General features: G+C 35.4%; 1 protein-coding gene across 1 annotated transcript; it reads left to right on the top strand.

The window, feature by feature from the left end:
• The first annotated feature begins 11,090 nt into the window (after window positions 1–11,090).
• Window positions 11,091–11,846, top strand: LOC145046825 (putative mitochondrial protein AtMg00240). The gene is made up of 2 exons (XM_078995092.1): window positions 11,091–11,432; window positions 11,784–11,846. The coding sequence occupies exons 1-2, from the start codon at window positions 11,091–11,093 to the stop codon at window positions 11,844–11,846; spliced, it is 405 nt and encodes a 134-aa protein (XP_078851218.1).
• Window positions 11,847–12,334: the final 488 nt, after the last annotated feature.

Genomic DNA, 12,334 nt, shown 5'->3' with positions numbered 1-12,334 from the left:
TATATATAACACTTTGTAATAGAAGGTTTGTATCCAATAGTTTGTAAATCCTTTATATCAATGTAAAATATTGCTTTTATGAATATGCAAATAGCATGGTTTTGGAGTAATGATAATGTGAAATATGAAAGTTTGGGTCTTTCAAAAATATGAAAGTTGGGGTCTTTCACCGCGCATCAGTGGCCTCATGGCAAGGTACAACCACTACCCATTACCATGTGGAAATGGGAAGAGATCACTATGGAATTCGTCACGAAGTTACCTAGGATGAAGAGAGGTGGGGACGCCATATGGGTGATTGTGGAAAGACTAACGAAGATTTCCCACTTCATTATGATTTCCGAGAGTATATCCACAGAAAAGTTGGCGGATATTTATGTACGAGAGATGGTGGATAGGCACGGGGTGCCAGTATTGGTAGTCTCTGTCCGGGATGTCCGGTTTACATCCAGGTTTTGGAAGAAGTTCCACGAGGAACTGGGCACTCAGCTACATTTCAGCACGACGTACCACCACCATACTAATGGCCAGAGCGTGAGGACGATCTAGACACTGGAGGACATGCTTGGAGTATGTGTATTGGATTTTAAAGGTAATTGGGACATGTACTTCCTATTGGCAGAGTTTTCATATAATAACAGTTATCATGCTTGTATCGACCGAGCTCTATTTGAGATGTTACATGCTCGAAGATGCAGGACCCCGGTTTGTTGGGATGAGGTTGGGAACCGGGTCATGAGGAGCATTGATGTAGTGCTCAAGACTACCAGGCTGATTCAGTAGGTGCACGACCGGCTGGGGGTCGCTCAGAGCCGTCAGAAAAGTTATGTTGACCGACGACGATCAAATCTTAAATTTCAGGTGGGGGATTTTGTGTTGCTGAAGGTTTCGTCCTGGAAGGGAATTATCAGGTTTTGAAAGAGGGGCAAGTTGGGCCCTCGGTACATATGTCCGTTCAGGTCACGATCCAGGTGGGCAAGGTAGCATATCGCTTGGATCTGTCGGAGGAGCTTAGCTAGATTCACAACACCTTCCATGTGTCTTAGCTTCGAAAGTGTGTCACTAACGAGTCTGCAGTGATTTCATTGGACGATATTCAGGTGAATGAGGTCATGGACTACGCCGAGAGGTCGGTTTCCATCTTAGATAGGAAGACAAAGGGTCTTCAGAACAAGGAGGTGAAACTGGTAAATGTGCAATGGCAGCGCCGAAGAGGCTCCGAATGGACTTGGGAGTCAGAGGAGTAGATGCGGGAGCATTATCCCAATCTATTCACAGCCACAAACTTCAAGGACGAAGCCTAGTTCAAGCGGGACAGAGTTGTAGAACTTCAAATTAGTTATACTTTGAAACCCTTAAAGAAATAAAATTTTAGTATAATAGTCCCTTAAGTGCGCTGGGGGTACTTATGAGTAAGCTTAGCCTACTATGCATGGATGATCACGGAGGGGCAGCACGTACGCTGGGCGTACCAAAAGTACGTTGAGCGTACGTTCCGGATGACCAAACCCTAATTTTCGGACTTGAGGCCTATTTAAACGTCCTTAAGCCCCTTGGACTAAATCTTAGAGAGCCTCCATAGCCTTAAAACGTCCTTCTACTCCATAGAGAGCTTATGAGATGATTTTGAGCTTAAAATGGGTGTTGGTGGCCATTTTTATTGACATTCAAGAAGGAGAAGTTGTCAAGGAAGCTTGGAGTGACATTGAGCTTCAAGAATCTGTATCTAGATCACCTTGAGGAGCTTTTGGAGGAATAAAGTTTGCACCTTTCCACCTTAATCACTAGATCTAGCTAGGGTTTTCTATTTTTTTCCCCTTTGTTGATTTTGGTCTTCTCTTGTGAGTTGAGCAACTCCAGAGGATGGGAATGTTAGATCTAAGGTCCTTTGGTCCGTTTATAACATAAAAATTAAGTCTTGGTGGGTGTTTTGACCGCATGCATGGGTTAAGAACCTTAAAAAGGTCTTAATAGGGGTGTTGGGAACATATGAGACATGCAAAGCCACAAAGTTGCCAACTTTATGCCCTAGGTCATCTTAATAAGCTTAGATATGACTTTTATACGTAAGGGAATCAAGTATTAAGCAATTAATGGTGAAAGTGCTTAACTTGTTAGTACGTTGGGCGTAACCTAGTGTACGTAGCGTGTAAATTCTAGAGACCTAGTACGTTGCGCGTACTAGGGTGGTACGCTAAGCGTACGCACCACAGATGGGCTTGGATCTGTTTTGGGCTTTTGAACTTTTGGGCCTTAATTTGTCATTAGTCCAGGTTGTATGTTGGGGATGGTGGGCCAGTTTATCTATTTTGGGCCATGGATGTTATGATTGGGCCTTATTGGTACATGAGGCCTATTAATGGTTTTTGGACATGGACTTCGGGGCTATTAACAAAGGAAGAATATTTAGGCCTTTGTAGAAGGACTTGGAGTTTGGGTTTCCTTTATTTGAAGCCCTAACATTGGTTAATACTATTATTCAGCACGGGAGGTTACAGAAAATTGGGAGGGCAGTTTCGGATTCTTCGGATAGAGGTGAGTCTTCTCACCACACTAATGGGTCTAAGGCACCAATGTCGTCCCATTTTATGTTAGGTTATTATGTATGTTATTGCATGGAAGACCCCCGGGGGAGCCTGTGGCAATTGGATATAAGACCATGTTGGGTAGCCCATGGCATTCCCAGGTTAAGACCATGTGGGGTAGCCCATGACACAAAGGTGTAAGACCATAAGGGGAGCCCACGACATCCTTACAGGTTTATGTTTGTGTTATGTGTAGATATTTTTGTGATATATGATATATGATATGTTATATGATTATATATGTTATTTCATGGAAGACCCCGGGGGGAGCCTGTGGCAATTAGATATCAGATCTTGTCGGGTAGCCCATGGCATTCCCAGGTTAAGACCATGTGGGGTAGCCCATGGCACAATGGTGTAAGACCCTGCAGGGAGCCCACGACATCCTTACATGTTTATGTATGTTTGGCTTGTGTGATATAGGTAGCTTTTATAGCTAACAATATATGTGATATGTGGATTATGTGTGTGGTATGCTCTAGGAAACTCACTAAGTATTATCTTACAAGTTGTTGATTTGTTTCAGGTACTTTAGTTCCCAAGGGCAAGGGTAAGGCGTGATGGCGCAGTGTGCACTCTATCTCAGGCATTTTCACGGGACACTCTAATGTTTGGAATAAAAGTTGTATTTGAATTATGTTTTGAAAACAATTATAACTGGATTTCCTGATGTTGGAAATGTGTTTGATTATTCAAAAATGAAAATTTTCTTTGTAAAAATTGGGTCATTACATAATTAGTTTTGAAACTTGTAACGAAATAAATGTAATTGACTTTTGGTGATTAAGTTATGGAGATTTATTTATGAGTTGGATTACTACCTTCTGTTTATTATTTATTGTGTGTTTCATTTTACATGTTTTACTTCCTGAATATAAAGATTGTTCAAACATCCACAATCGATCGTACTTTTGGAAATAATTAGTGAATCAAGACTGTTATTAATAGCATTGTAGATTGTCTATAGAGTTTTGGACATGGAAATAGTGTTGTTGTAATATTCATGAGTACTTTGAAATGGAGATTTAAGTACTGGATTAAACCACGCTCGGAGAATTACTTCATAGAATTTATCACGAGTAATTCCGAGACAATAATATCTTTTAATCTTTCAACAGAGATATATGAGTTGTTGTATACGAATTGGTTTTGCATTGATGATACGTAAACAAATTAGTAACTTGATGTAATAAAATTTATCGTTGTGTAGGATTTTATGAATAAATAGTGCAAGAGTATGGGCGTGTTCGGCAAAAGTAGCTGGTAGCTTTTGATTTTTGGAGCTTTTTGTTGAAAGCTACTTCATGTAGCTTTTAATTTTGGAGCTTTTTATTTAGGCTAAAAGCCAAACGCTCTTGTCGCCGAATGAGACTTTTTCTTTTTAACTAGCGTTTTCTTAAAAGCTAGAAGCTAGAAGCTCCTAAAAGCTGTGTGCGAAAGACACTCTATAAGTCAAAGTTTATATTTTCCTTTTTACCCTTAGGAGAAAAGGCGATATCTTAGGGCCCCTCGATGATTTGGTGTTGACTTATAGTGTCGGGCCCAACCAGGACTAAATTGATGTGTTCGATTAGTAGCTCTTTGTCATTACAAATAAGAAATCCAGACACAAAGTATTGGATGATGAGATTTATTTTGTTCCATGGCACATATTTGAATGAGATATTGTGTAAGGGTCGAAGTTTTGGTTGTAATATGTCCAAATCTATAATGTTATTTTACAAGGCACTTTATGTCGAAACTTAGTGTTTAGTCATTGTAATTTTTTGTATGCATTCACGTCTCCTATAAATAGGGACTTTACTTAGAGTTAGATAAGAATCAATATTCGTATTGTTTACTTTCTCTTTGTAAACATTGAAAGCATAATATGAGCTGAAACCAGATTCTACTTACCTTCTGTGTTGATTTACTTGATGACTCTAATATATTCTCGATTCATCACATTATCAATTGGTATCAGAGCAGGAATCATAATCTATGATATGATTTTCACTCTGATTCAAAAGGTTTTTGAATCAAATTCTGGTTCAAAATTTTTCTGCACCTTTTGAAGTAAAAAAGTGTTCTTGATCTTCAGTTGTGATTCGATTCTGCAACTAATTTGTTGAATTGAGTGTTCTACTTGATTTTTCTGTTCAATTCAGCAATTTGCTTTCAAATTCTCTTTGATTTCTCAGAAAATTTCATCCGTACATCAATGGCGAATTTCAACCTAAACTCAATGACTTCATATTCACATCTGCTAGGATCTTCAACTAAGATTCCTATGCTCATTCTAGAATACTATGATCAGTGGGCTGATCGTATGCAAGAATACTTAAATGGACTCGATGAGGAGCTATGGTCATGTATTTCTAGGAAAGTTACTCCTCTGGCAAATGTTCAACCAATTGGATCTTCATCTAGAACATCAAGCGTTGATGTTCAAACTGATCGATTGAAGAAACTTGAAAAACGATGTATGAGGGAGTTATGCAGTGCATTACCTCCTATTGTGTATAACTATGTAAAAAGTTGTACAACTGCAAAAGAAATTTGGAATAATCTCAAAGAAAATTTTCAAGGAAGTGAGAAGACGAAAACCAATTCAGTTAAGCACTGTTTGATTGAGTTGAAAGATTTTAAGCAAAAGGATGGTGAGTCAGTCGAATTTTACTATGATAGACTGAATGAGTTGATCTACGAGTGTCATCGTCATGGTATTCCACGGACAACCATGGAAGTCAATTTGACATTCATCATGGTTCTGTGAAAGGAATGGAGGAATGTTACTCTGATGGTTAAAACTCAGCAAAGTTTTGACACATCAACATTGAATGATTTGTATAATCTGCTGAAGACTCATGAAGGTGAAGTGAATGAAATGGATGAGGAATCAAAATTAAGCTTGGGTGGACCATTAGCCTTAGTTTTGAAAGTTCCAGAAAAGGAACAAGTTGAAGAAGAGGATTCTGATGAAGACGGTTCATTGTTAATTCAGATGATGAGGCTGTTGCATTTTATACAAATAATAAAGTAAAGAAGTTTTTCAAGAAACCGTTCAATTTATAGTCAAAAAATATTGATGTGAAAGGAAGATTGATGTCGAAGGCTGGAGGAGAAGAGAAGAAGAAGAGTGAGAAAAACGAAGTAGAGAAAGAAGAGATGAAAGTTGAGAAGAAAATTAAAGTTGATTCAGGAATTGACTGTCATTACTGCCACAAAGCCAATCATATGGCAAGTGATTGTTAGCTTCGTAAAAAGGATGAGAAGAAAAACAAGGTGAAGGACGAAGCGTATTACACTGAGAGGTTGGAAGAAGTAAGGGAAAAGAAAAAAGGAATGTCACTGGTGGAAAAAGGAGAGGTCGATGATGAGAATGAAGGAACTTATCAAATTTGGTCTTCGGGATCGGATGACAAAGAAATGTGTAATCCGACGCATGGAGCCATGTTTGCGAAATATGAAGATGATTCTGACGAAACAGTGACATGTCATTGTTTCATGACCAAAAGTGTTGATAAATCCCCAATGAACACCAAGATACATTCTATTCTTCAATATTTTAATATTCCTTTAAGTGCATATGATTCTAAATTAACTGCTTTTGATAATACTGTTGCTTATTTCGATACTTTGGTTATCTCTGCTAGCAACAAAGCTAAGAAATCAACTTCTCAATTGATAGAAGTACATAAGCAGGTAGATGCAAAGAAAACAAAAATTGAATGTTTAGAATTGCAGATTACAAACACTATGTAAGCCAGGGACAATCTGAGTAGTGATGTAAAAATCTTATTAGCCCAAAGGAACATATACTGTAATTTTTCCAAACGTCTGTATATTAAACTTACTGCTTTACATCATTCGTCTGATATTAGTAAGGAACAACATAAGAAATTATTACCTTTTTTAGCATATGAAAGAGAGAAGGTTGATAATGTTTCGTATGATTGTGAGAAAACAATAACAGAGTTTGATAAAATTCCAAATGATAGATATGCTTATGGAGTCGTTAAAATTGTGAATATTTTGATACAAATGAATTAGTTGATATTGTGAATGATACTTTAACCAAGAATGAACAAATCAAAATCTTGAAAAAGATTGAGAATTTGACATCTGATTCACAATCTAATTTTTCTGATATTGAAGATAATTCTGATAATATTAGCGAAATTAGTGATCTTGAGGATGTTGATTGTTCTTAGTTGTCTATTGTTAATGTTGCATCAAAGTCTAAAGGAAAAGAAACATGTAAGGATTCGTTGGTTAAGATTAACACTAACAAACCTTCAACTTCAAAAGTTTGTGATTTTATTCATGTAGATGTTAGAAATAGTCGGACTGACAGCAGTGCTGATGAAGTCTTACATAATCCCATTTCATTCAACAAAGGTTCGAAAGAAACAAAAATTCCACGAATTGTTGTCGATCAAGTGTATGGTGATATAGAAAAATTCGACAAAGTGATGACTGAAAAGGGTGCTCATTATCTTGAAACGAATTCAGTGGTGTATCATAATTTCAAATACACAGATGATGTTGTTTTTCCAAACCAAGTGTTTGTGACAATAGGAAATGTTGATAACATCAAACCAGAGTCTCACAAATTGGTTGAAGCAAACAATAAAAGAATCACAAATGAAGGATTTTTCTCAAATCAAAGTACTATAGAAAACAATCTTACAAAGAATTCATATACATTTCAAAGACAAAAACCTCAACGAAAATGGGTTGAAAAACTAAAAGTTGTGAAAGAAGTTTCAAAACCAGTTGTTGTGGAAACTGAAAAAGTTGTCAAATTAAATTCACAAGAATTCAAAGATCAAGTTACAAAATTTTTGAAAGAAAATGGTATCTCAAAAAGACAAGCTCGAAAGAAAATTATTTGGCAAAATGTTCACTTTCGAAAGAAATCCAACGATTTGACAACAAACATTTCTGACAAGATGAAAAACAATTTTGTTAAAACAGATTTCTCATCACATTTAGACATTAAGAAAAATCTTGCTTAGAGAAATAAATCAAGGTCTGAATCAAATCCAAAAACAAATTTCTCAACAAAGCAATTTCAAAATCACGGTCCCATAAATCGATTTTCTTCACAAAAAAGATTTTCTTAAAATCAAAACTACAAACCCACTTCAAATAATTCAAAAAGTTTTTACAAAAGAAACTTTCAAAACACAAATATCGAAACAAAGGTTAAAAGTCGACATGTTGAGCAATTTCATCCAAAATCAAAAGTTGATTTCGTTCCACAAAAACCGAATTTTCCAAATCCTTCTGGAAAATAGAATTTGAAAGTTTCTTACACTAAGGGATTAACTTCATAGAAAAACATATATCAATAGATTGAAGGGAAAGGCAAAATGTATAATTCACGAAACTTTTCACAACAACTTCGAGAAGATTATGAGTAGTATGTGAATACTTCATCAAATGAAAGTTCATCATCAAAATAATCAAATGTTTCGATAAAAGCTTGGAAACCTGTTTCACGAGGATCGAAAATACAAAAACAAACTGAGAAGACGAAGGCATGTGTTAGTGACAATCCTAAACCAATGAAAACTTATATTTCGCTTTCTCTAAATCATGATGTGGACTTAATTGATAGTTTCAAATCAAAAGTTCATGATTGGGTTAAAGGTTCTTCATTTCATTCTATGTTTCACACTAATGTCCAAGGACCCAAATAGCCTTGGGTACCTAAATTCTTTCAATAATTTCAAGTTTTGTGTGATGAGAAATATGACGATGAATGGTATATTGATAGTGGTTGCTCTCGTTATATGACTGGGAAGAAGGAGAATTTACGTGACTATTGAAGTTTAAAGAATGCTATAGTTGTTAAGTTTGGTAACAATCATAGGTGTTAGGTAAAGGGCTATGGTAAAATAACGAATAGCAAGTTTACTATACAAAGAGTGGCGTATTTCAAAGGTCTTCAATATAACTTGATAAGTGTTTCGCAACTTGTTGTGGGCACTGGTAATCAAGTACTTTTCAACGAAGATGGAAGCAAAATTTCAAATGTCAACACCAAAGAAGTCTTGCTTCAATCCAAAAGGAAAGGAGACATGTTTACTCTGGATATCAATCCTATTATTCGTAAACCATATGTGTGCTTACTTTTGAAAGCTTCAATAGACATCAACTGGCTCTGGCATCGAAGGCATACACATCCGAATTTTCAAAATTTGAACTAACTAGTTGTTCAACATCTGGTAAGAGGATTACCTGTTTTAAAGTTTGATAATGATTATTTATGTGCAGCTTGTGAATAAGAGAAGCAGAATAAACAAGGTCATCCAATAACAATAGATTCGAAATTGTCGAACCTTTGGAGTTACTTCACATTGACTTGTGTGGACCGTAGACAGTTACAACTCTTAACAAGAAATAGTACAATCTTGTAAGTGTTGATGATTTTTCAAGATTTAATTGGGTGTATCTTCTCAGGTTGAAATCAAAGGTTGCTCAAATTATGATTGACTTTATCAAAAAGATGGAAACAAGTTTAAAGAAGCATGTTCAAAAAATCAAAAGTGATCATGGATCTGAATTTAAGAACAATGTTCTTGATTCATTTTTGGTGGAAAAAGGAATTTTGCATAATTTTTCTTCGCCATATACACCTCAACAAAATGGTGTGGTCGAAAAGAGAAATCGTTCACTTTGTGAAGCAGCAAGAACCATGCTGGCATATACGAATCTTCCTTAATATCATTGGGCAGAAGCGGTTTCTACAACATGTTTTACTCAAAACAGATCATTTATTCATCGTCATTTCAACATAACTCCTTACGAAATAATAAACAATCGTAAACCTAATGTCATAATTTTCCAAGTTTTTGGATGTAGGTGCTTTATTATGAATCTCAAGGATAATCTTTCAAAATTTCAAGCTAAAGCATATGAAGGAATTTTCTTGGGATATTCACATAATTCAATGGCCTATTGTGTGTTGAACAAATGAACACGAAAATTCAAAGAAACATTTAATCTTACGTTTGATGATCATTATGTTAAACAAGTTGATAAGCATTTTGAAAATCATCCAATTCTTACAGAGTCTAATGATGTATCTAATAATTCAGATTCGATGGATATTGATCATGATTTAATTTTTGGTGTTGTAGATAAATTTGATGATGTTGAAGTTCATGCAAATGATAATCATCTTCCAGAATCTACGAAGCATCTTGATGATTTGACATTCACTCAAAGTATTTTGGATATGCATTCAACATCGAATTTTCTAGCTGTTGGCGAAAGTCTGCAAAATAATCCAATGGAGGTGGAGGCACTTGGATTCGAATACTCCGGTTGAAGGAGAGCATCCTTTCAAGGGAGAGAATGGGAGAATTAATGAGGATGTTGAGGGGGAGCATTTAACTGAAGTAAATATCAAGGGGGAACAAAATGATCCAATATAATCGAATCCTGAGCATATTGAACATTTTCATGCTACTAATGAAGAATGTTCTATCGTAGGATCAGGATATGACGAATTATTTGAAGATTCACCATTGGATTTTGATCCATCATATCCACCTTTGAAAAAAATGGACAAGAGATCATCTAAAAGAACAAGTCATTGGAAATCATCAAGAAGGTGTTATGACTAGAGCTCAAATTCGAGCAAAGAATGAGGTACTGAATGAACATCAAGAGTTTTGTATGTTTATTGTGTTCATTTCGAAAATTGAACCAAAAACCATTAAGGTTGCAATGGAACACTCAGACTGGGTTGTTGCAATGCAATTAGAATTGGCTGAGTTTGAAAGGAATAAGGTTTGGAGGTTAATTCCTAAACCTGAAAATGTTTCGATTGTCGGATTAAAATGGATTTTCAAAAATAAAACCGACAAGGATGGAAATATTATTCGAAATGAAGCCAGGCTTGTTGTAAAAGGTTATTCACAACAGGAAGGAATAGACTATGAAGAAACTTTCACCCATGTCGCAAGACTCGATGCAGTTTGAATATTTTTGGCTTATGCAGCTCACAAAGATTTCGATGTCTATCAAATGGATGTGAAGTGTGCATTTTTGAAAGGAGAGTTGGAAGAGACTGTGTATGTAGAACAACCCCCAGATTTTATAACTGAAGAACATCCTGATTATTGTTATATTTTAGATAAGGCAGTTTATGGGTTAAAACAAGCACCACGAGCCTGGTATGCAACTCTTATTTCTTTCTTGAAAAAATCGAAATTTAAACAAGGATCAGTTGACCCCATGTTATTTCGAAAGAACGTTGGGAATCATCAGATTCTTGTTCAAATATATGTTGAGGATATTATTTATGGCTCTACTGACCCAGCTTTGTCTAAAGAATTCAAAATTTTGATGAAAAGAAAATTTGAGATGAGTGTGATGGGAAAAATCAATAATTTTCTTGGTTTGAATATTCGTCAAAACAGAGAGGGAATTTTCATCAATCAAGAAAAATATACCAAGAATTTGCTCGAAAAATTTGGATTGACAAATAGCACAAAGTTACGAGTACCAATGGAAACTGACACTAAGCTGACACTTTCGTTAGATAAACCTATTGTTGAATTGACTCTTTACAGAAGCAAGATAGGTTTGTTACTTTATCTCACAACAAGTAGACTTGATATCATGTTTTCTGTTTGTAACTGCGCTAAGTATCAGTCGAATCCACGAGAACCACATCTCACTACAGTCAAGAATATTTTTCATTATCTCAAAGGATCAATTTTGTTAGGAATGTGGTATCCTTTGAAAACTAGATTTTTCATTCAAGCATTTTCGGATGCTGAATTAGGTGGTTGCAATTTGGATAGGAAAAGCACAAGTGGAGGTTGTCAATTACTAGATGGTAAATTGGTAAGTTGGCAGTCGAAGAAGCAAACATGTGTTTCAATTTCAACCGTAGAAGCTGAATATGTTGCTGCCGCAACTTCTACTTCACAAATCATTTGGATTCAAAGTCAACTGCGTGATTATGCAATAAACATGAAAAAGATTCCATTATATTGTGACTCACAATGTTTTATATGTATTTGTCACAATCCAGTTTAACATTCGGAAACCAAACATATTGCACTTCGTTATCATTTCATAAAAGATCATGTTGAAGATGGCAATATTGAAGTTCATATTGTAAAAACTACTGATCAGCTTGCTGATATTTTTACAAAACCATTGGATGAAAATCATTTGTTTGAATTTTGACAGATTTGGGAATGGTTGAAGGAGAGTCCGTTTCGAAGAATGATTCGAAAGAATAGCAAAAATTGACAGCTGTCAAAGTCAACAGTTACTGTTCATAGTCAATGCTTCGATATGCTTCGCTTTCGATATTTGGGAAAGAAAATATTCAAAAGTTCAGTAAACTTTTAGTTTTCGTTTTTCTTTCTTCGAAAAATTTGAAAAACCAAAAAGATTTTCTTTTATTATTTGTCTTAATTTTTGAAAATTTCAAAAACACAATTTTTTTTTTAAATACAAAAGACCAAAAAGATTTTTCTTTAGATGTTTGTTATTTGGTTTTTGGTTTTTCTCGTGTACATAAATCAAGAATATCTTTCAAGATGCATGCTAGCATTTCTAGGGCAAGGTATATTTACAAAATTTTGTATTAGTTAGGTTGTCCCTAGAAGCATGCTACAACCTGTAGACTCAAGCCTCCATTGACTCAATGTGTGATTTCGAAAGCCTTAATTAAATCATTTCATACGAAATATTTCTTCCCAATCAGCCTTGTATTCACATTAGTCTTCTGATCT

The sequence above is a fragment of the Lactuca saligna genome, chromosome 5, assembly GCF_052625555.1.
Source record: "Lactuca saligna cultivar CGN05327 chromosome 5, ASM5262555v1, whole genome shotgun sequence".
Lineage (NCBI taxonomy): Eukaryota > Viridiplantae > Streptophyta > Magnoliopsida > Asterales > Asteraceae > Lactuca > Lactuca saligna.
Note: the sequence above shows the minus strand (reverse complement) of the source record. Positions and strands in the feature narration are given on the sequence as shown.